The sequence below is a fragment of the Zootoca vivipara genome, chromosome 5, assembly GCF_963506605.1.
Source record: "Zootoca vivipara chromosome 5, rZooViv1.1, whole genome shotgun sequence".
Lineage (NCBI taxonomy): Eukaryota > Metazoa > Chordata > Lepidosauria > Squamata > Lacertidae > Zootoca > Zootoca vivipara.
The window spans coordinates 86,571,877-86,598,992 of NC_083280.1; the positions used below are offsets into that span (position 1 = coordinate 86,571,877).

General features: G+C 48.3%; 2 protein-coding genes across 4 annotated transcripts in view; one reads left to right on the forward strand and one right to left on the reverse strand.

Moving 5' to 3' along the window:
* NFKB2 (nuclear factor kappa B subunit 2) overlaps nucleotides 1-4,488 on the forward strand; it is a 41,193-nt gene extending 36,705 nt beyond the window's left edge. Inside the window, exons 23-24 of one of the 3 annotated variants that reach the window (XR_009557646.1) lie at nucleotides 90-1,715; nucleotides 3,174-4,488. Coding sequence is in view for 2 of the 3 variants with exons in the window: in XM_035137517.2 (XP_034993408.1) it covers nucleotides 87-226 (140 nt within the window). In the remaining variant the exon portion in view is untranslated. Of the gene's footprint in view, nucleotides 1-86 lie in introns of all 3 variants that reach the window. The other 2 variants (XM_035137517.2, XM_035137516.2) reach the window with 2 other exon arrangements.
* Nucleotides 4,489-5,058: 570 nt separating this feature from the next.
* Nucleotides 5,059-27,116, reverse strand: part of PSD (pleckstrin and Sec7 domain containing) — a 79,812-nt gene continuing 57,754 nt past the window's right edge. The window contains exons 11-16 of the mRNA XM_060275075.1: nucleotides 15,288-15,466; nucleotides 12,717-12,787; nucleotides 9,964-10,121; nucleotides 9,359-9,503; nucleotides 8,763-8,906; nucleotides 5,059-5,346 (exon numbers count right to left, since the gene is read on the reverse strand). Coding sequence (XP_060131058.1) covers nucleotides 5,122-5,346; nucleotides 8,763-8,906; nucleotides 9,359-9,503; nucleotides 9,964-10,121; nucleotides 12,717-12,787; nucleotides 15,288-15,466 — 922 coding nt within the window. The 3' untranslated portion in view covers nucleotides 5,059-5,121. The remainder of the gene's footprint in view (nucleotides 5,347-8,762; nucleotides 8,907-9,358; nucleotides 9,504-9,963; nucleotides 10,122-12,716; nucleotides 12,788-15,287; nucleotides 15,467-27,116) is intronic.

Genomic DNA, 27,116 nt, shown 5'->3' on the forward strand with positions numbered 1-27,116 from the left:
CAGATACAAAACGTTAGGGCTGGGGTTGCAGGGGCAGAAAAACTGCACCAGATAACTTGCTGACGGATGTCTCTGCCTGCCTCTCTCAGAGCTGAAGGAAGATAGCGCCTATGGGAGCCAGTCCGTGGAAGAGGAGCCGGCAGCCCTGCCAGGGAAGCTTCCACCAGCCTCCTCGCTGGATGTGCCGCCATTCTTGCCTCACAGCCAGCAGGAGCAAGTGCACTGATACGAGAGAAGCCGGAGCCCCGCTGGGGGAAGGGTGATCTCGGACATGTGCCTTTTGGACTCAGGACTCGGGCATCAGGAGCTGGGAAGGCTGTGCAGAGCTTGGCACAGCTCTGATTTTCACAGCTGGTCTGCACAGTGTAGGAAGGACTCTGTTGCAGCTAGCTCAGCCTGCCTTGCATTCACCAGACCTTCACCAAACGGGGGAGATAGGCGGTTGTTTTTTGTCCTGGTGCCTTTTATCAAATTCTGGCCCAAATCTGATCAGGACTTGGGGTCCTCTGCTCTTCCTGTGACAACCTTGCTCCCCAGCATCAGCCACGTCTCCTGTGATGGGTTTGGCTTCGTTGGACAATGGATTCTATTTACTCTTGAGCTCCTGGACTGCCCCACAAAATGGTCCCCTTTTAGTGCCTTTTTTTATAGTCCTAATGATTCACGTGCCTGCCTTCTCCTTGGGAATTAATGGTTCTACAGAACTGAATTTTCAGCTGTGGCTAGGCAATTTGGGGCAGAACCCCCAAAATGCATTCGGACGAAAGAAACCCTACGTTTGGCACAATCCCCGTGTCACGTGAAGCAGGGTAACAGCCCTTTCGGAACCTCTTGAACAGATCTGTTGCTTAGTCCTACGATCTAATTTGCATTTGAGCAAACCCTTACGTAATGGCTCATCTAGGAAAATTCGCTAACATGCCATTTTAATAGTTGCCTATCAGCAGGTGTCCAAGCTGCACATTGTTTTCAAGTGACAAAGGGTACCTTCATGAGAATGCCATTCAACGTCAGTAAACAGTTTCCACAAGTGAAGAGAGAAGCATGTTCTGGCTGTTGGTAGCGGCTGACAGTGGGGCTGCCTAGTCAGAGGTGTGTGAGGGGGGAGAGCTTTTACAATGTTGAGTAGCTAAAACTTTGATGTAAAGATTTTCAGTTATGAATCCATGCTGGTTTGTTGGGGGGGTCTTCTGAGCTGAAAATTCCAACCTTGGCTTCAGACCCCCCCCCCCCCAGTTCTGTGACGGGAATAAATGATGCAAATTTGCATGTATCTGTTACTTGGTACAGAGCGAAGAGGCCTTTTTAGGAGAACTCGGCCCTTTGGATAGAAGAAGGAAACAGGCCACCAGAGGACAAAAGTATTGAGCGGATGACTGACAAGTTCTGCCACAACGGCACTCCAATTTCTAAGTCTTTGTAGTTTTCTGTCATAGAGAATAGACTTGTGCTTTGCGGATAGTTTTTTTAAAAATAAATAAAAATCCCAGGGTGATCATGTCCGCATCAAAAGTACATTCATCATTGATGCTTTAGCTGAGACTCCAGCATTAGCAGAGGGTTGGACTAGATGACCCTTGGGTCTCTTCCAACGCTACGATTCTATGCTGATTAATGCAATTTTCTAGACCATTTGCCTTCCAGGTGTCCTCCAGATGTTTTGGACTACCTCTCCAATCAACCAGTGTGGCCCAAAAGAATCTAGAGAGCATAAGGTTAGTGAATGCTGTTTCAGGCTGTTAAGAAAATGTTCTGTTAGCTTACAACAGGTTGTGTGTTTATATGTAAGACTAAGTCAAACCCGAGTTTAATGTGAGCATGCTGGCTTCAGAGGAGGAGAGTGGAGCTGCTTGCCTCCTCTGTCCATTTTATCTTAGTGCAACATGGCAGTTTAGCCAAGGTTTTAGTGTGCTGTTTGAACCCAGGTTTGTGGTTGAGCTTTATTTCCCTCTTGACCACAGTTTCTGCTCCATGGTTTTGTCTTGGCTGCAGATGGTTCTTGAGGAGGAGAACTTAGTCAGGACCCCAGCAGGTGACAGACAAGTGGCTATTGGGCAGTAAGAATCTGGATTGGTGTGTTGCTGTGGCTTCTGGGTAAATTTGTGGGGAATGGCAGCCAAGAGCAGAGTTCTCTCTTCCAGGGATGATGCTCAGGAGCCAGCCTTTCTTCCAAAGCAGAGTGGTTTATATATGTGCCACTTTTCTGCCATCCTTGCTTATTAACGTTAGGAAAAATTCACTACCAGAGAAGGGCTAGTTGAATGATCTGGCCCTTTCCAAGTACAGTGGTGCCTCGCTAGACGAATTTAATTCGTTCCACGGGTCTTTTCTTATAACAAATTTTTTTTTTTTGCCCATAGGAACACATTAGTTGAATTTCAATGCATTCCTATGGGAAACCGCGATTCGGTAGACGAATTTTTCGTAAAACGAATTGGTCTAGCGAGGCAACCTCCACTAAAAAAACCCTTTCGTTAAGCGGAAATTTTGTTAAGCAGGGCATTCGTTAAGCGAGGCACCACTGTACCTCTCCTCTTCCTCATTGCCCTGTATTCCATGCAGATAAGCCTTTGAACTGCTTTTACGAATTCATCAGAGTAAAAATTGGAACCGCCATTCTCTACCCCTCCTCCTGAGTTTTCAGAACTTGCTGTAACCGGCAAAAATGCAGTGTTCTCTTCACTGTCTTTACTTCCTTCGTTGCGTTCTCTTACTGCTGTTGCTCTACTCAGTTTCTCCTTTTATCCTGCTGTTCCAGACACACCTCCCATTTTTGCTTGCTGCTTTATTTTGAACTCGCAATAGACATGCTGTATGTACTTTGCTCTAGTTCCTGCCTGATTCTTTTCATTCTCCAGTCTCTAACCTTGATAAACCCCGGTAGCATCCAGGGAGTTTAGGTTGGGAGGCAGCTGGCAAAGCCATTTCCCCCACCCCCAGCCCTCTGCAAAGCCTCTCCAGCTCCTTATGGGCTGTGTTTCTTAGAGAATGGCAGAGAGAGGGAGAACTGCCCCAAATTAGCTAGAGGGCTCTTGGGCCCCAAACCATATTTCACTGTGTTGGCATTAGCTCTGTAGAATTCCCTTCCTCCCGATAGCTGCCTGGTTTCATCTGTTTCCTTCCTTAACCCTTACTGTTGTCATGTGCTACATCTGATCCTTTTTTCCCTCCAGCTCAGCCCTTCATGGTGTCTCTTGTAGCAGCTTGCTTCAGATAAGCCAGGCTACACTCTCTTCAGGTCCCCCCATCCCTCAGGTATGTCCATTTTGTTTGTATGTGTATGCATAGCAACCGTGCGCCGTCTTCTATTTAGCTTTCTCCAGCCCCTGCAGTATTTCACCTGTCTGAATAGTGAGTGGTGTGCCTTGTTCCCTGTGGCGATGGCCTTGCTCCAGGTAACTAGTTACCCAGGAGCTGCTTGCCTTTTGCTCCTCTCAACCATAACAGCCAGCATGGCCAATGGTCAGGGATATGGTGGCAGTTGGGCACCCCAACGAGAGCTGTGGGATCCCTACTTTCCACAAAGGTCAGGCAGCTTCCTGCTCCTTATCTAACCCAAGTGTTGAAAAACAAAACGGCCGCCCTTCTGCATGGTAGTGCCCCCCCCCGGCTATCTTTTTTTCAGTTGGGTAGGAGCAGCTGTTGTAGTTGGTGTAGGACAGCAGAGTTAAGGTGCTTTTGGCTCAGGGAGAAGCAGGTCAATGAAGGTGCTTGAATAAGTTTTACTTAGGTAATTAAAGGAAGAAACTGTACAGAGCTCTTTTAGGTTTGTTTTTTTACAGTCAATTCAAGAGCAGAATAAAAAATTGACACATTCAGAGAGTCAGTGCTGGAAACAGCCAGCCAGTCCCCCGCCCTTCTTTACGTCTGCAGAATTTCCCATTTGCTTTTGCCCCCCCCCCCCGACTGTCACCTGGGGCTTTCTTTAACCCATCTCCTGCTGTTTTAAGCAAGTATTGGAGCCACAGCCTTAAAGCCCTTTGAAGTGACAAGTGAGAAGGCGCAGGCCGGCTGTGTGCAGCCAAGTTTTCTTGGCTCCCTGGCTGTTGTTGGAATACAACTCCCATCATCTCTAGCAACAGCCGGGGACCCAAGTTTGAGGAAACACTGGTTGAGGGGTGGAAATGCTCCTGGCAATTTCAGAACCCTCCACCCACGTGAGATTAATCTATATATATTCTGGCACTAGGACTATGGGGCCACTCAGTTCTGGCCCCTGCATTGTTTAAGCCTCACATCAACTAGGCCAAAAAAAGAGGCCAGCATGCTCGTCATCCACAGTGATCTCCATGGGGGGGGGGAGAAAGAGGGATTAGAGAAGGTGTGCTCTTGGGGGGGGGTACCCCACCCCTACTATGGCTTTGTCAGGCTGCCACCCGGGAGGCGTCCCTAGTTACCCTGTTAGTGCTGGTCCCTTGAAGCCAAAGGGCAACCCCCACCCCCACCCCCAGATCTGTAAGTGCTGAACAAGTAACAGGGCGAGTCGAGGCCCAGCTTGTGCTGGTGGACAGCTGCTGGTGGTGAAGAAGAAATTGGGCATCCGTGCAGGAGTTGCTTGTGCTCCTGTAGGCAGCCAGTGCAAGCGTCGTGTGTCTGCAGGAGGGATCGGGGCCCTTGCCACCCCGAGCTCTGGGCCAAACGGTCCCTGCTTAAAACGAAGCAAGTGTCTTTTTATCTGTTGCCAGTGTGATTCAGTGTTGCCGGGTACTAAAAAAATGTAAAATATTATCACAAAATCGGTAAGAAACGGGGCAAGGAGAAGTGGGGCGGGGGTTGCAGTGTGGATGGAGGCAGCCAGGATTCAGCCCTTCCACCCCTTCTCACTTTGGCAAGAAATGGGGGGCGGTGCAGGGGGTGGGGAGAAAGGAAGGTTCTTGCCGCTGTGTGTGGTTTGGAAAACAGCCCTGTGTTTTTTTGTCGCACGAGGGTTTTTGGTCGCTTCACTCACGCACAAGACCAGGAGGGCTGCGCCCCTCCTCCTGGCTTAAGTGGATAACAGGCTCTGTCCCGCAGCGAAGAAAAGGCCTTGGGGCCTTCCGTGGTGCGGCTCCCGGCCACCGAAAACAAAATCATGCAGGTTTGTAGGGTAGGCACAGCACCCTCCTGGCAGACCCGACCCTTCTAGGACTTCTGCAGACCGCTGGCAGCTTGTCGGCTACTGCGCTTGATCCTGGGTCCCCCGCCGACTGGCTCCTGACTCAAGGAAGGGATGGACTGTGACTTTTTGACACTGTTCTCTGCGCCAGCTGCTGTTTCAAACAGGGCGGCCTCTAGCACCGTGAGGTCCTCAGAGCCTGTCTTCAGCTTGGCCCGCATCAATGTAGCATAGATCCCATAGCGTGTTTTCTGCAGGGAAGGGAGGCGTGAGAGGCAGCTGGTTTGGGAGACCCACTTTGCACATCACACCCCTTATTTAAAGCCTGTTTATTCCGATCTCACTTCTGCTCCAGGGAGGAGAAGCTGGCCTGCATGGCTCTCTGCCCTCAACAATAACCCTGAGAGGCAGTGGGGATTTGAACCCTGCCCATCCTTTGAAATACTGTGTGTGGTGGTTATCCCACCCCCATTTCAAAAAGGATATTGTAGAGCATGGGAAGGCACAGATCAAAAGAGTCTGAACATCTTTCCTAAACATTTGTGGCTAGTAAGTTTACATGGGAGAAAGACTATGTGAAGGTTTATAAAAAAAGGTGTGGGGAGATAAAAATTCACAATCCTGAAATGCACCCTCCCCAAAAAAGGGACAATACTGCTGGTTTCGGAGAATTGAGGGTGTTTTACACGCAATGCATAATTACCCTAAGAAATCTATTGGGATAGTCAACAGAGAGATATAGCAGGTAAAACACATTAAAATGTTTTTTAAATACAGTGGTGCCTCACACAATGAAAAACTCGCTAGACGAAAGAGTTTTGTGTTGCGCGAGGCATTTGCAAGACGACAAGATTTTCTATGACCGCTGCTTCGTCTTGCGAAGCGCAGCCATAGAAAGCGGCAAAGGAAGATCAGCTGTCAGCGTGGGAAGCTGACAGCTGATCTTCCTTTGCCAGGGGGGACGGAGCCGAAACACGGCGGTGCGGCAGCTACCCGCCTGTCTTCCCCTTGGCTCGGGGAAGACAGGCGGGGGTAAGCAGCGCCCGCCATGATTCAGCTCCGCCCCCCAGAGTCGCCGCGCACCGGCGGCATGAGACGGGGCTTGCCGAAGCCGAGGAAGCCGAAGTGCATGCGGGGTGGGGGGAAAGCGCAGGATATTTCCTCCGCTTCCCCCCTGCCGCCACCTGTCACACAGTGGGGAGAGGATGAGGCTTCTCAAGCCCCGTCCCACCCCTGCTGTGTTCCTTGCGCTTTGGCTCGGGGACTGGCAACGGCAGCGCTTGCTCTCTTCGCTCGGGGCAGGCAGGCAAGAGAGCAAGTGCCTGCCTGCCTTCCCTGAGCCAAGAGAACAAGGTCTGCCGCCACCGCCAGTCCCCCGGAGCCCATAGAAACGCATTGATTAAGTTTCAATGCATTCCTATGGGAAACCGCAACTCGCTAGACGAAATTAATTTGTTCCAGGACTTAATTCGTCCTACAAAAAATTCGTCTAGCGAGGCACCGTTTCCCATAGGAATGCATTAAAAGTCAATTAATGTGTTCCTATGGGCTCTGGGGGAACTAGTGGCGGCAGCGGCGCTTGTTCTCTTGGCTCGGGGAAGGCAGGCAGGCGCTTCCCCGAGCCAAGAGAGCAAGCGCCGCTGCTGCCAACAACAGAGCTGGATCGGACGAAGCTTCGTCGGATCCGGCTCTATTGGGCGGGGTGGGGGAAAGGCGAAGAAACAATCCTGCGTCTTCCCCCCACCGCTGCCAAGCCCCATGCCGGCGAGAAGCGGCGGCAGGGGAAGACCTTCTCCCGCCGCCATCTCTTGCCTGCCTCCCCCGGCACTGAACGCAACTTCGGAGGTCTCCGAAGTTGCGTTCAGTGCCGGCTTTTCGCGGCAAGACGCGGCAGCAGGGAAAGACCTTCCCTGCCGCCGCGTCTTGCCTGCCTGCCTTGATGAGCCCCCTACGATCCCCACTGTGTGACAGGCAGGATGTGGGGGAAGCACAGGATCTTTCCTGCGTTTCCCCCACATCCCGCCTGTCACACAGCGGGGATCGTAGGCGGCTTGCGGCGCGGGAGGGGGCTTTTCGCCGTTTGCCTCCCCCTCGGGGGAACGCAAATGGTGAAAAGCCCCCGCTAGGGACTGGCTTGGCGGTGATGGGAAGAAGGGGAGGAATCCCGCCCCCGCCAAGCCAAATCCGGCTTCCCTTCCGCAGCCGCCACCTGCCAGGCTTCTGCGGGAGAAGCAGAGGAACCGCTTCTCCCGCCGCTGCCTGGCACAAAGCCGACATCGGACGGGGTTTCAGAAAGGCGCAGTGCTTCTCCGAAGCCCCGTCCTATGCTCCCGGGTGTCCCGCCCAACACACAGCGGGGGATCGTAGGGGGCTTCTCAAGCCCTCTATGATCCCCGCTGTGTGACAGGCAGGATGGGGGGGAAAGACAGGAAAGATCCTGCCCGACACAGCGGGGATCGTAGGGCGCTTGCCTTCCCTGAGAAGGCGCCCGGTTTTCTCGGCGAAGGCAAGCGGGGGACACCTAGTTCCTCCCCCGCTAATTTGCGGAACACAAAGGGGAACCAGCTGCAGCATGGAAAGAAGGCAAAGGAAGATCAGCTGAGAGGCGGTGACAGCTGTCAGCGCCTCTCAGCTGATCTTCCTTTGCCTTCTTCCCTTGCTGGTTCCCCTTTCACTAGATGAACGCCCTGATTTTCTGATCGGAGGTTTTTATGGCCACGCTTCACAAGACGAAGCGGTGGCCATAGAAAACCTCATCGTATAGCGAGGCAACCTCCAATCAGAAAATCCTTTCGTTAAGCAGAATTTTCGTCTAGCGAGGCACCACTGTACTTAACCTGAAGCGAACTTTCCCATTGAAAGTAATGTAAAGTGGATTAATCCGTTCCAGACAGGTCCACAGAGTACTTAAATTGAAAGTACTCAAACTGAAGCGTACTTAAACCGAGGTATGACTGTAGTGTAATTAGACAGGTACGGGGCAGGCTATGGCAGCGTTAGAAACTCAACTAGCGCTAAATGGCACCTTAAACCAAGATTACAGTTGCCACAGCAGAATGTCTATTCGCCAGGGGGTTGGAATATGCAAGGAGGAGAAACACACATGGTATGGACGAAGGCAGAGATTTTAAAACTGGTGAAGAGCCCAGAAATTTCCATGTAGTCGTAATTGAACCTGCGCCAGTAGCAAAATGTACCTCCAACTACAGAGGAATTGCAAGTAGGCTCAAACTATAACCCATCATGTCAATGTAAGGATTTCTGCTTGTGCAGTGGGGCTTTGCCCGCTATGCCCTCCCCAAATCTGCTCCAGAAGGCTGGGGGATGCAGGGAGAGAAAGTTTCCTTTCCCAAACAGAAGCCCCTGTGTTGAAGAAATGTTCACTTAACACTACGTTGGGCTTCCACCCTGCTCTGCCTGCCAATGTCAGCTGCCTTGGGACATTTCTTTTCTGCCTTGACTGTGAGTTTCCTGGTAGGCTTTGGTCTGATCCAGAAAGGGCTTGCAAAGTACATCTGTCCCTGATGCCAGGTCGCCTCTCTCCAGCAAGTATCCCTAGTATAGGACTGTAAAGGTGGCGCTTCCCTTGCGATAACCTCCACCACCAGACTGTGGCAAGTTCTGGGGGTGGGGTGGGGGTCTGGCACCCGCCTGCTCCCTTACTGACCTCAAATATCAGATACTCCTCCTTTTGCTTCAGCTCTTCGTACTCCTTGCCCTTGACCTTCTTCTCTGGCAGAGAGGATCGGTGCTCAAGCAGCTCTGCTGCCATGGCTTTGAATTTGGCCTCATGACTCTTCACTTGCTCCTCCTGGGAAAAGGAAGGAAAGAAGTTCCCTTGACTTCAGCTGTCCAACCCCACCATCTAACTTCCTTTCCCTCTACCCCCCCCTGCACCACAGCTGTTTAAATTTGATATTATTATAATCCCCTCTCAGAGAAGCTGCTGGCATGGGCTTCTGCAGCACCCCCATTTCCCCCCACTGAACTAAACATGCACAATTACTTCCACCCGCCCTTAAGTTGGTGCCTTCTTATGCTCTCTTCTGGAAGTATCCTGTCCCCCCACCCCCAAAGAGATGTAGACTGTGTATGACATCCCTGCCCCTCAAGGGAGCTCCTTTCTAAACATGGCAGTTCCTGCTCCATCCTTTGCTCATAATAAATTTGTTAGCTTTTAAGGTGCCCACAAGCCTCTTTGATCCTCCCCCTGCCAACCTGCAACCCTACCACGTCTGCCTTCTCCAATTCCTCTCCGCTTACCTGAGACAGCCGTGTGGTGGAGCTGGGCAGCAGTGGGCGGCTAAATTTCTTCTGAGACCCAATAGCAGCTGGGAATGGGGGTGCGGAGAACATGGCTGCCACCACATTGATGCGTGTGATCCAGGAATTCATTTGCTCCGTGTTCCTGGAGGAAGATGCAAAAGTCGACAGATGAAGTTCCCCTTCCTAGCACTAGGACTGCAGCTTCTTCCAGGTTTTGTATTAAAAAAATGAAAAAGTGCTTTTTTGTGTTAAGTGTGTATGTGTGTCTTTAACAAGGGGACAGGCCTATATTTGGGGCCAGACTAGGACAGGACTGAACTAACCAGCGCATACTGTGTGACTCTGGAGAAACACAACCAATTTGAGATGGGGATTGTAAGTGGCTGGGACACTTAAGGAAGGAAGGAAAAAATTAGAGGCAAGTGGAGCAGATCTGAAGCAAGTTCTGATCTGGCTAAGCTCACAGAGGTGGCTGAATCTGAGAAAAGGGGGCAGTGTGGGAGCGACAACTTCTCAGCAAGCCATTTCCCTTTCTCGCTATCCCTCCCCTCTTGTCTGGATGCCCAGGGTTTTCAATACGGGCCCCAAGACGACTGACTTACTGGGCCTGGAAGAGGAAGACTCTCCAGTCAGCCGTTCTGAGGTAGAAGACGTTGGGCCTCTTGTTGTAGTCCGATGCTTGGGTGGCCAAGGAGTGGTGGATGCTGATGGCGTTCTTCAGTTCCTCCTCAGCCAGGGCCTTGCCAGGCTTGTACTCCTCCTGAAGTGCAGGCAGACAGTGGGTGGGTCTGGTGAATTTGCTCCTCCTGACCCCTGCCACCTCCCAAAAGGGCATGGGGCTCCCCCCTCACTTGCATCTCAAGTGTCTGATCTTAAGGTTTGAGGGTGATGTACCAAGAGGCTTCTAGGACTGCAGAATGGGACTTTGTGCACACCCACACTAGAAAATCCCAAATAAGGAGACCTCAGACCTGGTAGGCAGGACATTTGAGGTATGTATGTGTATAATTTGCTTCAGAACCTGAAACCTTATCACCTTAATATTTACTTAGATGCGTCATATTGACAGAAGGTGGGCATTTTTGTAAAAATGCTTGGAAACCAGAGGGGCTCCCTGAGAGATTCTTGAGTGGCATTTTTCTTCCCATTCATTATTGGTCTTGGGTTATGACCTGCTCTTCCATTACGTTCTGCAATACCCACCCTGCCCGTTCTCACCAAAATTCATAAACACTCTGCCACAAACATATTAAACATCTGTCTTGCTGCAGCAGTTCATTCCAATTAAGGCACACAGTGTGGACCACAACTACTACCCTTTGCTTCTTTAGCAACGCTCAAGGAGACAGTAGGTAAAGCAGGAAGCGTTTCCGCTTAACAACGTCCAGGGAAAGATTAGTGGTCCCTCGCTGCCCAGCCCCTTCCAAATGGAGCTCTGGAAGTATTGAGAGAGATCCAGCATTTCACAGGATTGCTCATTACAAGGGCGTGTGGGCATCTGTCCCTGGTTAGCTTCCAGCAATTTGAGTTTTGCGGTGAAAATAATTCCTTGATACAAATACGGCTTCTCTGAAATGGCTACTCTTGCAAGGCCATCCTTATAGGAGCTTAAGAAGTGTCCTGATATATGAGGCCAAAGGCATATCTCACCCAGCATCCCATTCCACCCTACCAAATTTGAATCATGTTGCATCTCTTCTAACCCCCTTTGCCAGCCATGGGCTTCACCGCCTCCTGTTCCTTCCTCTGCCCACTGGGATTGACTGGCGCCAGTGCCACACCTCTTCTGCAGCAGACTAAATCTGAATCCGTTCCTACTATTTGTCATCTGCCTGAGGCTTCCATCACACAGCCAAGTGGCTACCTAAAACTGAATCTAGGTAGTCATTGCTACTTGCTGCTTAGCTTCCACTAGGATCAGGGTTTCCCAAACTTGAGACTCCCCTAGCTAGCAGAACCAGTGGCAGCTCCCACAGCAACAGCCACCAACCTGGATGGTTTTAAAAGAGGACCGGACAAATGCATGGAGAGGAGAGGGCTATTGAGGGCTCCTAGATACAATGGCTATGCTCTGCCTCCACAGTTTGAGGCAGCAGTGCTTCTGAATCCGTTGCCTGAAGGGGGAGGGGTCTTGTGCTTGAATCCTGCTTGCAGGTTTCCCCAGAGGCAACTGTTCAGACACCGTGAGAACACGATGCTGGACCACGTGCCGCTAGCCTGATCCTGCATGCTCTTTCCCATGTTCTGCGTTTGCCCCCCTTTGGGGAAATGTGCATTGCGTTGGCTGCATCAACACAGCCTGCCTGTTGAGGAATTTCTCTCCCGCTGCCTTTGATGCAGTTCAGCCAGACTTCTGGTGCGGAAGCTGACATGTATGTAGGCCTGTCCCTTTCTGAAAAATGTGCACAATTATCTCAGGCTCATCTTAAATTGGAGAGGATGATTCACCCTTCCAATTTTTCTGGGTTAAAGAAAGCAAGAAGAGTTGCAAGATGCCTCAAGAGTTCTAAAAAGGGAAAGGATGCCGTTTCAGTTTGGATTAAGACCCACAACACTTGAGAGGCCTACTACACAGGGCTATCACGAGGCTAACTATAACAGAACCTGCAAAGTGTTTTGCAACCTTTAGCTGCTGCAGAGCAGAATCTGCCAATATGGCGGTACACATCAGGCAGAAGCGGAGCTCTTTCCCCCTGATATTGCAAGAGAGACTCTTCTCGACAGCACTAAGCAAAGCCAAGAGACTGTCACAGCAGATGATCTCCTACATTGACTCTGATCTGCGTGAGACACGGCTGGATTTTCCATGCAGTCTCACTTTCAGTTCAGAAAGGGTCTAAACATCCTGAGGACAAGAGAATATAATTTCTCTGGGTGTGTAGGAAAGCTCATGCTATGGGCAGAGTTGGGGAAGAGGTCAGAAATTGCACATGTACAGTGGTACCTCAACTTACGAAGGCAATCCGTTCCGCGGCGCTCTTAGGAAGTCGAATCCTTCATAAGTCGAAGCATTCATTTTGTGCATGCGCAGAATGCGCGCACGGTGAAAATATTTCTGGGTTTGCGGACTTTGGAAGTCGAAACCTTTGGAAGTCGAGGTACCACTGTACGTAAATGAGGGCAGGGGCTTGAGATCAACAACTTGGCGGAGTGGGGAATTGGTGGGGAAAGAGGAGACTTCCAATGAATTCCTTGCCCAGCCAATCTCAACGCTCCTCTTCTTCAGTCCCAGCTTTCCTTGTCGACATTTCGGTTTAATGAACAGTTATTGGAAGCAGAACAAAACATGAAAAACCATGGGGGGAAACTGGGTTGGGTCCCTTATTCCAGCCAACGGAAATATTGCTTTAGTTACCTTCTGTAGATACAGGATCATGCCCTTCAGGATCGCGTGGAAAGTCTTCCACCCCCGCTTCCCTCTTGGGGCTGCCAAGGAAAAGGGAGAAGAGTCATTACAAAAGTTGGTGCTAGACAAAGGCCTTGGAGGGAAGGGAGCAAGCTCAGCAGAGGCATGCATGTCTGGGGGCCTGGGAATTGGCACATTCTGTATGGGTGGCTGGCAAGGACAGGGCTGGCCCCATCCTGCTGTTTTCTAGGGTAGAGGCATCAGGAAGCTGTTGAAGCTCCACTTAGAGGAATCAGGCGCAGCGAGTGGCTCCTGCCAGGTAATTCTGTACTCGGCAACAGACACGAAGCATACAGGCACAGCATCTAATCAAATCAAAAAGGCATTAGCTGCCTGGGATTAGGGAGGATTTTGCAGGGAAAATGGAGGGCGCAGTGGGGATGCATTCTTTGGGATGGGCCAGGTACCTTCACACCAGGCAAATGGCTCGGTTCCCCTTCCCACCGAGTCCTCTGTGAACCTGGAAGAATGTCCTCGCCTTGCACCCTCTCCCCCGCCCCTAATTCAAAACCATGCCCAGAAAAAGTGATGCAAGGGAATAGGCTGTCACCTGGCAGGATGAGCTTAGTTTATCCCCAGCAATCTCTCCAGTACAACCTCCTCCCCCCCCCCCCGGCCTGTGCAACTTCCCGGTGCCCTCCCTGAAGGTTATGCATCGTCCTATGCTGCCAGCCACATCTGGCACAAAATTGCAACAGTATTTAAAAACCCAGCAACCTGCAAGGAAAAAAAAAAACCATATCCCGCCCCCTTGCTCCAGGCTAGAGATCTGCGGCAGCTTCCGCTATCCTTCCTGAGGAAAAGTCATGCTCGACTCGAACGCTGCTGACCTGATCCTGCAACACATGTCGTTTGGACTCCACCCTATAGACCTGCAATCCTATAGACACTTGAATTCCATGGGGCTTGCTTCTGAGTACTCATGCATGTAGACAGAAGTGCTTATGTGGCCCTTCAGAAGATGAAGATAAAACACCAGGAACACTGCTAAGGCAAATCTGAACTGCCATTTATCCTCGGATGAGTTATACCAGGGGTGGGCAACTTCCAAGAGACTGCGATCTACTCACAGTTAAAAACTGGCAGTGATCTACCCCCCTTTTGGGGGGGTTCAGGTCAAAGTTGTTGTGCTTCTTTAGGGAAGAGGAAAGCAACATTGAACTTTTTTTTAGGAAGGAAAGCGCTGTTTTTGGTGGTTCAGGTCATTTTAGGGGTGCAGGGCAAAGATGTTGAGCTTTTTTAGGGGAGCCAAAGTTTTTTAGCTTCTTTGGGGGGAGCCACTGATCTATTGGTGATCTACCACAGATGTCCAGTGATCTACCGGTAGATCACGATCTACCTGTTGGACATGCCTGAGTTATACCATCACTGCTTTTTTTTTAATGAATTGCAACCTGTTCCTCACCAGATTTCTACTGCTGAAGCGGGAGATATTAAGACGCAGCCTGTATGTGGCGCCATCAACACAGTACAGAATCCCACCCTAGACCCTTTTTGAAATGGCAGAGACTCCACAAGACAGCACAAGGGGAAGAGCAACTTTGCAGGGCTTATCTGAAACACTTTAAGGAGCAGGGAAGGACAAAGCACTGGCTGGAATTTTTGAATGGAGCCCCTTTGCGACAGCAATTGCTGGTCAAAACAAACTCCCCATAGAATCTGAATCAGTCAGAAAAATTGGTGGGCTTTTGTTTCCGGCAAAAACCCCGGCAACTTCCTTTGAATTGTTTTGAAAGAAGGGGGGGGTCGATTTTAAATAGGTGCCCAATAGGTGCACCTCAAGAAAGATAATCCAAACATTATGCTGTGTGGGTAAGGAGGAGTTAGTCATACAGGGGAGTTTCCATGAACATAAAAGAGAGGGGGGGGTCTTTCCTCATGTGAGACATTGACAAAAGACTCTGGCGACCAACCACCTTTTCCTCCAGGTGCAGCAGACCTTCTGGCTGCCATAGATGTTTCACCACACAATTCTGGACATGTGAGAACATCAGTGGCGGGTCACATACTAGCCCCTCTGGGTTGTTTTTTTAAAAATAAATAAATTACTGGGGAGGGTGTCTTTCTGTGGAAGCTTTTTAATAAATAATAATAATAATAATAATAATAATAATAATAATAATAATAATAATATATTTATTTATACCCTGCCCATCTGGCTGGGTTTCCCCAGCCATTCTGGGCGGCTCCCAACAGAATATTAAAAACACAGTAAAACATCAAACACTAAAAACTTCCCTAAATAATAGTTTTTTTTCCACTCTTTCTCTCCTTGGCAAAGCTGAAATATTTGCAAGGTGTGTTTCTTGGGCCAAAGACAAGGCAAGGATCCTGCCTTCAAAGATGTTGCCATTTTAAAAGTTTCCTCCTGCCTGTGTGGGGCTAAAAGGAAGCGATACCCAGCGCAGACCAGCACCTCCTTGCTCACTTCCTCATGTGCAGTCAAGTGCAGCCTGTGCCATTGCCAAGAGGGAGCCCCCTCCCCATCGCCCAGCACAACACCACCAATATCGGACTTACTCTTTTTGCAATCCGGCTCGGCATGGCTCTTGCGCACGAGGAGGCTGTGCTTGTATGTAGTGATGCTGGGGTCCTGCGAGAAATCCAGGAAAGGGTTGCTGCAGCTGCTGATGCGCTTGATGGACTTGGGGTTGGGGTCTGCCAGTTCGGAAAGCGACTTGCGCAGTTCCTCTTCGTCTCTGCGCAGCAAACAAGCAACGTTTTAAAGTCAGCTCAGGCCCCACACCGGTCCCATCAATAGTTCACCCTGCCTACGGTCCAGTCATTGTGCCTTGACCATTTTCCAAGTGGATGACGATGAGGGAAGACAAAGCCCCTTTCCTAGATCCTGACTGCAGTTGCTTTTCCTAGCCCAGGGGTGAGGAACCGGTGGCCCCCGCAGTTGCTGCTAGACCACAGCTCCCATCATCCCCACAAGCCGGCCTTTGCTGGCTGCGGCTGATGGCAACCCACCAGCACGTGGGAGGCCACAGGTCTCCCCACCCATACAAGCCAATGGGGATATGAAACTGACAAGACTCATTGTTGGCATCTGTCTGTCTCCAGAAACAATGGAGTGCACCTCGGGGGGGGGGGGAGTTAAACCACTGCATTAGCAGCATTGAAGCAAGCCTGAGCAGTGTGTCTGGAGGTCCTGGGCTGCCCAGCTGGCAAGACACACACACACACCCCCGGCCTTGCTGATGTCCCAAGGAAAGCCGAACAATACGTTTGGTACCAGCTAGGAAGGAGGCATACAAGGCCATCCATCCATCTTAGGTATTCTACTTTGGATCTGCGTAGGGTTTACTCCTTAGTCTTTTCTTCTCCCGAAGATAACCCACAAGGCAGCTGTCAGAGGTTCTTGCGACTACTCTAGAGTAACGACGCTCCGCATGCTTGTCTTTCAGCAGTTTTTATTAGTGCAGGCTATTTACAGTGAGCTGGGTATGTACAACATGTCTGCTCAGTCCGATGCAGAATCCGGCACTGCCCCCCCCCACGTGACCCTCTCCAACATAGTAGCCTCGGGACAGTGAATCTCCTCCCTCTCTTTCTCCTGCGTAATTCCGGAACCGGAGGAAGGGGTCTACGCTCCAGGCTTTCACTTTCTCCCTTCTCCCCCTCCCTTTCCCCACTCCTGTGTGGCCAGGGCTCTCTCATGTTGCTGGAGCCCTGGCCCTCTCTCTCCATTCCCTCACTAGCTTCCTCAGAGCCCTCGCTTCCATCGCTACTTGGGGAGGAGCTACTTCTGATGCAAGGGGGCGGTTCTCTGTACTTTCCCCCCCTTACAGCAGCAGAGGTTTAGGATAATTACTTCCTTCTTCTAGATGGGCTACTAGATGGATGAGCCCCATCTGCCTCCCACTTCCCTCTACAGCACACGCAGAAACCGCCTTCTTGACTGTTGGACCCACTCTTGGTCTTGTCCATTTAATCTGTCAGAGGCTGGCTTTGCATGCAGGTGAAGTCCCTTAACTCACTGAGGGTTTGAGACTCATCAGCTACCCTCCCCTGGTTTAGCCGGCCAGGAAAAGTCAAAGAACCTAATTCTGGCTTGAAAGGGGAAAACATAGACACACACTTACTTGAAATAAAAATGTATTTTAAAAGTTAAGAAATTGCAGACAGGGTGGATAAAAATCAATGATTATTTTTTTAAAAAAAATCAAAAAAATCTGATTTTTTTTTAAATAAAATGCTTTTTGAGGAAAATATATTACCATCCAAAGATTAGTTTTTTAATTATGTAGAATAAGGTTGTATATGTTTAATTTTTTGGGTAAATAAATTCCATTAATCCATTCACAATGTCATGCTCTTCCAGAGGTTTTTGTAAGATTATTGGGCAGTTTCTCTGCCTACAAGATATTATCACAGATGCTTGGTTTACTTTTGCAGTTCTCAAAACTGAATTTGACTCAACAGAGATCACATGCCTCTTCTTCACAGCAAAAATGTTATAACATGAACAGAGTTGAGAAAAAGACCTTAATCCTATTGTTCTACAAACCTATGAATACAGAAACAACCCCTTCAGTGCTAAGTTTCAAGAAGATCAGTGAATAGAATAGAAACAATATTTTTCTGATTGTTTGGAGTGGACAGTATTTAAGTTTTTCATCTGTAGGCTGGGCTGACAGTCTAAGTTTCTTAAAATACATATATTTTGTTTTTGTTTAGCCAAATTAGTTAACAAACATGGATGTTTGTTTAAGCAAATAACATATGCTGTAATGTTATTGTTTCAGTTGAATAAATCTATTTAAATTGTTATTATTAAGGTAATGATTATTTCTCTCCTTCCTAAGTACAACAGTAAAGTTGTCCAAATATGAATGATTAACCTATTAAATTGGGGATAAAAAACTAATATGAAAAGTTGTTATTCTAAAAATCTTCATCTACTTGCATATTAAAGTTATACCAGCAAGAATTAGTCTTTATGTAGAAAACTATGATTTAAATCGAGCCTTACTGACTAGTGATTTAGATCGTGATTTAAATCATGATTTAAATCAGTTTGATTTAAATCAAATCCACCCTGATTGCAGAACATGATTATCTAGAAAGAGGCAACCTTTTGCTGCTTTCGGGATGAGTGCACATGCAGAGGCTTTGGACTTAACCTTAAAAATCAAGAAAAAAACTTTAAAAACCGATCCAAACTTTGTATGTATATTACTCATCATGTGAGTCAAGGGAGGGGGATTGTTTTATTTTTAAAGAACTAAAATGATTAGTTGTAAAGGATGCAAATATCCTGTACATTACTTAAAACACAACCCACCCACCCACCACAGAAGTAGGGAAAAAAATGCACAAAACTAATCTGACCATGGAGGAGTGGGGTGGGACGAACTTTGTGGGTGGGGAATGTGTTGTTCATCACGGAAGCTGACCACAACGAAGAAAAAGCAATGCCTATACTGCAGGCAACTGTAGCCAAAGATAACAAGCTCCCAAAGAGAGAGAGAGAGAGAGAGAGAGAGAGAGAGAGAGAGAGAGAGAGAGAGAGAGAGAGAGAGAAAGCGCAGAACAGAATTCCTGCATTGCAGGGGGTTGGACTAGATCCGTGTTAGGAACTCTGATATATAAGCTAGTCACCAAACAGCTCCTTAAACCAGGTGACAGATGCCAAAACAAAAGGCCTAGTTGGCTTTTTGAGCCCAGACAGCTTGAAAGCTCTCCTGTTTTCAATACAACTTTTGGGTTCCTGAAATTCATCCTGATTGTGCAGATGAAATGTAACAGACAGGATGTGTTGCTTCTTGTGTGTGAAAGCAGTCAAGATCCAAGGATCCCCAGGCAGGCATGCACCTCCAGATGGTAGAGACGGTGCCATCCTGGTGCCGAAGCATCTTCACTTGGTTGCAGGTGGCTGATCGCCAGGCGCAAAATGTTCCTAGTGCCTGAACTAGGACCCTTGGGGTCCCTTCTAACGCTACAATTTTATGATTCCCTGAACATAATAAACCTATCAGGTTTATCTATCCAATCAGTCAATCAAGCCATCAATCATCTCTACTGTCTTCCGTTCTCCCCACAATATTCTACTAAGTTATCATCTGCACACAGCCCACAGTATGGTTACGGCTCGGGAGGAGTCTGGGCTATCCTTTCTATCAGTCCCCAGCTTTGTTGAAATATAATTTTGGGGTCAAAAAGGCCTCAGAGGCAGAGACTTGAGTAGCTGCAGCGATTAACAGGAGCTAGGTTAAGTGCAAACGACCTGTCGCTCCTGTGCCTTATTTTCCAGCGCCCTTCAGCAGAATCTGCCACTTCTGCAGCCTTGGTGAAAACCTGCCTCTTATTTCAAAAGGAAGCTGGCGTTCTGAGCATCTCTTAATGCTGAAAGGCCTTGCAGCTCCCCAGCATCAAAGGGAGCTCTACGGGAAAAAAGAGATATACGCACAGACAAAAACCTGGCCGTGAACGCAGAGATGAGAGTTGATTCTGTCTCCCCACCTCGCCCACAAAGGCACACATGGAAAAGGACCCTAAAGCAGGACGGGGTGTGCACACACAGTGACACATCCCTTCAGGGTTGGGGACAAGTGACGGGTCTCTCATGCGCCGTCTGCCTTGTGAATCATGCCTCGGTACTGGCTCCACACCATGCCAGGGCGGAGGGAAGCTGGCACGCTGCATTTTCCCCTCACAAACACAACGCACACTTAAATGCATCAAGCCCAAGCAGAGCTGTCTCCATGGCGACAGCCTCGGCAATGCTGGCTTGGCGCCAGGGTTGCAAACCAAGATGATTAATTCCAACAAATCCATTGAACAAGTCTGTGGGGAGGGAAGCCAAGTGGGCAGATGAGAAAGCTGGCACGGCCCACGTCACTTCAGGTTGGCGGAGAGCAAATGCCAGAGTGAAGGGCACTCTGCCCCTGCCCCCCCCCCCAATGGATCGTGTCCCAAGCTCGCCTTTCCAAGGGACCTAAAATATAGCACAGGGCCCAAATCGCTAGGTCTGACAGCTTCTGTGATTCATTGGATGATGGCAATCAATACTAACACCAATAATAATATTTTAAAAACTGCATTATTTCTACCAAATATGGGATGCCTCGGGTTCCATGATGGGACGGAAGGCAGCACATAAATGTAAGAAAAGGATAAAATAAACAATACAGCACTTAAAAACACAAAAAGCTATATATAAGTTTTTTAAAAAAACCCAAATATGTTACCCACAGGTTCACAATCTAATAACCTTTACTAAATGCTAAGCATGTTAGTAGAAACCACATCCAAGTACAATAGTAGTAGTAGTAGTAGTAGTAGTAGTAATAATAATAATATATTTATACCTTGCCCATCTGGCTGGGTTTCCCCCAGCCTCTCTGGGCGGCTCCCATCATCATCATCATCATCATCATCATCATCATCATCATCATCATAGAAAAGTGGTAAAACATTAAAAAACTTCCCCAAACAGGGCTGCCTTCAGAATAGATCCAAAAGCATGGCTGCCCCAGCCAATCTCACGTTATGGGGAGGTCTGCAAGTGCTCCCTGTGATATCCCAGACTCAGACCACTTAATGACTTTATGGTTTAAAGGCAGCACCTTGAATTGGCCTGGCAACATATTGGTAGCAGTATAAGGAAGCCCTTCTAGGACTGTGTTGAAACTCCTCGCTATGTATCAATGGTTTACATGAACTGCAGGGTAATCACCTTGGCAGATTCTAAGGGTTTCTCTCTGCCGGCGGCATTGGCGACAGCCGCAGGAAGTGTGCTCTTATGTCCTCCGGAGAGCAGCCTGAGAAACACCAGTATGGTCTGGACCAACCACCCGCCATTTCAAGGATCCATGCCCCCAAATCATAGTTCATTGGTTATACACCAATGAACCTGTTAGAATCATAGAATTGTGTAAGAAGGTAAAAGGTAAAGCACCCCTGAACGGTTAAGTCCAGTCAAAGGCGACTATGGGCTTGCGGCGCTCATCTCGCTTTCAGGCTGAGGGAGCCGGTGTTTGTCCACAGTTAGTTTTCCGGGTCATGTGGCCAGCAAGACTAAACCGCTTGTGCTGCAAGGGGACACCATGCCGAGTGCCAGAGCGCACAGAAATGCTGTTTACCTTCCTATTTATCTACTTGCACTGGTGTGCTTTTGAACTGCTATGTTGGCAGGAGCTGGGACAGAGCAACGGGAGCTCACCCCGTTGCAGGGAATCGAACTGCCGACCTTCCGATCGGCAAGCCCAAGAGGCTCAGTGGTTTAGACCACAGTGCCACCCGTGTCCATGGCTCACCCTGATCTCCCGTGTGACAGGCGGGGATACTTTCATGAGACAGCCCTGTTTTGCTAGGTTCCATGGCAAATCTGAAAAAGGCTACTGAGTGCCTTTAAATTGCCTAGCAACTGCAAAGGGTGCTATCACTCAGCCCCTCAGTCTTCCAACACAGCACGGATTCGAACTGCCGACCTTCTGACTGGCGAGCCCAAGAGGCTCAGGGGTTTAGACCACAGCGCCACTGGCATCCCTCATAGAATTGTAGAGCTGGAAGGCATCACAAGCATCATCTAGTCCACCCCACTGCAATGCAGGAATCTTTTGCCCAACATGGGGCTCGAACCCACAACCCTGAGATTAAGAGTCTCGTGCTCTACCGACTGAGCTACCAAGTGTTCAAGAGCCCCCAACAAAATGGCCCAACAAAGCAGTCACCCCAAATTCAGGTGGTTGGTAAAGAGGAGGTCCCAGCCCACTAAGGAAGGTGGTCATGCTCCTCCCCTTGATGGCATTCTGAAATCTTGCGAGGACCCTTTCCTCTTCTAGAAGGTGTTTGATGGCTCAGAGCCGTTGACTGCTTTAGTAGCCCTGGCATACCAGGGGGTATGTTATGTCTTAAATACCTGCTTGCTGTCTATTTCCCCATTTCTTGTTTTTACTGTCCCTGGTCTTTAAATCACTTCACATGCCACCTTGAGCTTCTTAAAGGAATGGCAGAGCATAACTATTTCAAGAGAGTAAATAATAAAAGATTAACTAACTGAAAAATGGCAAGATTTAGCAGTAGCGTAAAACATAAAGCTATGAAGGAAGGGGAAAGGTGTAAAAATGGCGTCCGCCTGAGAGATGCCAGAATTGAGTTCCTGCGAGTTCCGGCTGAAAAAGAAAGCCCCCAATAAAACTATTTTTAAGTCCAGCAGCACAGTAATATCACCAAGGGGCAAATTCCAGGCCTCGGAATTGACTGCAGACGCAGCCCTGGCTGTTCCACACTTCCTATACCTTGCCAGAGGCAATGGACCCAGATAAATTCAAACCTAAGGGATTTGATCCAAATGCTTACTTCGCTGCACTCAGAGCGAACACATCTCAACAAGGGACCTCCATTTCGCTAACTACTCCACTTCTTTTCTCTCCGGTGGAAGATGTGACTCTCCCGGAACCAGGGATTCAGAGATTTGAGATTCTCTGCCTTGCTCTCCGCCACCCTCTAAGCGCCGCTGCCTCAAATGTGCAGATTCTTAGTTCCACGTGTGAAGGCGAAATTGACAATGCAACCGTTTCATCCTGGTCCCAGACTTAGTGGGTTGAATTTACTCAGAGTAGAACTATGAAAATGAATGGACCTGAGTTAGATGTGTCTATTAACTTCCACTCTGAGTGGGATGGGTGTTGAATACTACCAAATAGTCCAAAATCAAAATCAAACAAAACTTTGTAGGGGGAACGCTTCAAATGTGCTCCAAACAGATCCACTCCAGTTCTCACTTCAGGGGAGAGGAACCACTTCTGCTCCTTTCTAATTGATCAGGATACCTGGAAGCAGATGGTAAAGGTAAAGGTAAAGTACCCCTGATAGTTAAGTTGTCCAGTCGCAGATGACTCTGGGGTTGCATCGCTCATCTTGCTTTACTGGCCGAGGAAGTCGGCGTTTGTCTGCAGACAGTTTTTTCGGGTCATGTGGCCAGTATGACTAAGCTGCTTCTGGTGAAACCAGAGCAATGCACGGAAATGCCATTTACCTTCCTGCCAGAGCGGTACCTATTTATCTACTTGCACTTTTTGACGTGCTTTTGAACTGCTAGGTTGGCAGGAGATGGGACCGAGCAACGGGAACTCACTCCGTCGCAGGGATTCGAACCGCTGACCTTCTGATTGGCAAGCCCAAGAGGCTCAGTGGTTTAGACCACAGTGCAACCTGCGTCCCTTGGAGGCAGATTGTACTTAGGGTAAACAAGGTAACTGGCAGGGAGGACTGCTGCTTTGCAGTTCCTTACTTGGGCAGTGAGGACGTGTGGGTGTTTTGGTGAGTGACATGAAATACTGCTTGAGAATTCCCCCAATTTGTAAATGGAAGGAAAGGGACACACTGATAATCTGATTTTAAAATTAAAAGAAACCCAGTTCACTCTTACTTTCTATATTGTCTTAATCTTCAGAAATGACTCACTTTGAGACTTTCAGGGTATGTAAACTCCTTTCCATCAGCTAGTAAATTATATGCTAAGTAGGGGGAAATAACCTTAAAGAAATGCCTACAATCAGAGTGGGGGTAAAGATATCTAGTAGTGTTCCCCCCACCCCCAATTTCTGGAAACAGGAAGAAATACAAGAATTGCTACAGAAATTCCGATGAACTCTGAGTGAATATATTGGGGCAGTCATGCAAATAACCATTGGCCTTATCATCAATGATGAATAACAAGAGAAGACAGATCTTTCTAATGTTTTGAGCATTAGAGTGATGAGTCTCCCTCCTCCTTGGTGCCATTCCTACTCTGGCTCCCTCACCTGGAATTGTAGGGATTAAGATTGGAAAGCAAAGCCCCTCCCTGCTGCGAAGAGAGAGAAAGAGAGAGAGACAGCTCCAGCGCAGAAGTAAGGCTAACTATCGTGGGAGTAACTCATTTCTATGCACGAGTTAACATTGCGCAGGAGAGGGGAGCGGCCGTGGGGAACAGGATGCAAACGGCATGATTTGGCAGGAGACCAGAGATCTGTTCCATGTCAGATGATCACAGAGAGATCCAAACCTTCCCATCTTGCCAAACGCGCCGCTTTGTACCCGCTTCTGCTGCGCTGCAGGGTAGCGGGGGTCTCTTCCTCCCGGTTCTCCCGGCAGGTGCTGATCAAGTAACACAGCTCATTGTGGGGATTCGGAAACCTAGGCCCGATTCTTGCTAGTCCAAGGGAAGAAAGGGGGAGCCTGGACGGCACTTAAGGAGAAGCACTGTTCATCGATACGACACATCTTCTCTGTACACAGGGCTGGAAATGTTCCTATTCACCCTGTAACACTCCTTCCATTCTTTTTGGGCTTGAAACGTCTCTCTTAGCTGAAGCCTGGAGCACTTTCACTTTGCACCTATGGCCATGTTGGCCGACATACAGTGGTCCCTTGGTTCCCGGACGTCTAGGCTCCCAAACAAATTGGCTCCGCAAACCCGGAAGTAAGAGTTCTGATTTGCGAACCTTTTTCAGAAGCCAAACATCTGACACGCCTTCCGATTGAGTGCAGGAAGCTCCTGCAGCCAATCGGAAGCCGCGACTTGGTTTTCGAATGGTTTTGGGAGTCGGACAGACTCCCGGAACAGAGTAAGTTCAAGAACCAAGGTACCACTGTATATGCTATCTGGGTCAGCTGGCTTCCATGTCTGGCTGAGATGAGGGTCCAGGAATCTGAGCATGCTTACCAGCTATTGGTTCTAGGCCACCATAGGCCACCAGCACATTCGGGGAGCTCAAGAGGAATGTCACCACCCCTATTCCCATCTCCTTCCTGTTCTACTGCTTCCACTCTACTTGGATCTGGTCCCATGGCCTTCCCCTTTCCTAGATGTGACCGAAGCTCACTTGCATCACCTCGATTTGCATTTTGTTAGCATTTTGCTATTGCCCCTGAACCCTGTCAAGAAAGGCTCCTATACAGTTTTCATTGTACTGGTCTCTGGAACTTCCACGTATTGGAAGACAATGGACCCTTTTACAGATCTGCTTTCTGAATGGAGCATTGAAGGTGGCAGTCGGAGGATGCAGTTATCCAATTAGGTCTCCTAGCATCCTGCGTGGCATCAAAAACACATGATATATCCACCACCACCAATTCCCAAGCGACGTCATCAAGCACAGCAGTTTGTAACATCATGGCTCAGTTCAACTGCTTGTTTTCTTTTCTACTCTACTGAACCAGTCTGAATTTTCTCCAATCTCCTTAATTCTGCCTAGGTGTTCTTTCTGCCGAAATTCCTTCTTTGCCTCTCTCGGAGTTTCAGAACCAGATATACTTACTGAAACGCTGTTATCATACTAATCCCACTGCAGAGACATCACATAGAAATGCCCTGTACGCCAGCTTTCCAAACTTTTCACGCTGGTGACACATTTTTTAAGACACGCATCATTTTGCGACACAGAAATTCAGTTTTACGAGCAAACCGAACGTTAAACTAACCTCTTTCCAGCCCTGGGAGGAGCACAAGGTTCATTCGCGCAACACACACTGCAGCCGACACACTAATGTGTCGCAAAACACAGTTTGGAAAGCTCTGCTGTACATTGTGATCCAAAACGTTACATTAAAAAATACTGTTGGGGAACCCTAATAAAAATCTTTTAAAAAGTATGGTTGTATTCTGGGTGGGGGGGGGGTCATATCTGCCCCATTCTGTTGATAACAAGGACAGAACATAAATGCATATGGCAATTTATTAAATGAAACCATTGCCTATAAGTGGGGTTTCCTTTTAAACCTCAGTTAGATTTAAACAGAGGTGGCTTGTGATCAGGGCCGGCCCTAAGGCAAGGCTGGGTGGCGCAATGCGCCAGGGTGCCGGGCCGCCACGCTGCTGGGCCCGCCAGACAGCCGCGCTGGGAAACGGGGGGGGGGGGCGGGGCGCCGGAGGGATCTTCGCACCACGGCACCAGATATGCTTAAGACGGCTCTGCTTGTGATAAGATCTAAAGCAGCGATACTGACTTCTACAGATGACCGACACAGTTGTTGTACATGATGAAACACAAATTCAAATGACATAGTCACACAGTCATGCATTAATGGGACAGTCGCAAAGTTTTGTGGCATTCATCAAGGCCCTGGGAAACCCTCAAAGTTATACCACACTGCCCCCTAGGGTGGCCAGGTGAGAAAAAGAAAGAGAAAGATAGAGGCCAGGACTTCTGCACCTTCAGAAGCTGTGTAGAAGAGGAGATGGCAGAAAGTGTTCCTTGAATTACAAGCTACGCCTGATAAAATTCTCTCTTACATGCAATTATTAAAACTGGAAGACTCCTCTTTTTCACCTGGCCACCTCACTGCCAGCCAGGGAACCAGGCATAGGGCCTTCTCGGTAGTGGCGCCCACCCTGTGTAATGCCCTCCCACCAGAGGTCAAAGAGAATAACAATTACCAGACCTTTAGAAGGCATCTTAAGGCAGCCCTGTTTAGGGAAGCTTTTAATGTTTGATGGATTTCTGTATTTTAATATTTTGTTGGAAGCCGCCCAGAGTGGCTGGGGGAACCCGGCCAGATGGGCGGGGTATAAATAGTAAATTTATTATTATTATTAATTATTATTATTATTATTATTATTATTGCCAACTAGAAAATAATTCATCCCTTTACATTACTGATTCATTAGTAAATATTGGAGCATCTGTGTCTCTTATAAATGCTTCCGACACTTGAGGTGTGTATTTTTAAGATTACATGTTGTTTTATACTGTTTTTAATATAATGTTTTAATGTTGTAATCTGCTGAAGAGTGGGTTGTTGTTGTTAATAGTATAGTTATACTTTTAAGCAGTGCTTTTTTCCCCTTAAAAATATTTAGAGGTACTCTTATTTTGACTCAAGGAAACCACCATTTTATAGTTCAAATTGGGGGAAATAAATATAGTAAATGGACAAAAGTACAAAGATTCACAAAATGTTTAGGGGTATGCGTACCCCTGCATACCCCCAGAGAGAAAAAAGCACTGCTTTTAAGTCTAATTGAATTTTCACTGGCTCCGTTTATTTCTGAGCCCCTTTCAAAGTGTTGTTGGCTGTGTTTTTGCGCCTTTAAAGTTCTAAATGACTGGGACTGGGCTATTAAAAGAGGGATGCCTACATGATACCGCCTGCCCACTGAGAACTTCAGTGAAGGCTCTCTCTTGATGTACAGGGTAGGGCTGGGTGCTATCTGGTTTTTACGGTAGCATCGCGATCTATCACCAGCTAAACATCACACTATACAGATATATCACAGTGTCTGAAATAAGGATGGCGCTATGTAGAGGCACATTGTGATTTTTGCATAGCATACGCACATATGCATCATGTTATGTTTTGCAATATATTGCCAGGTCAAAAATTATGAAACTTATATAATGATATGGACTTCAA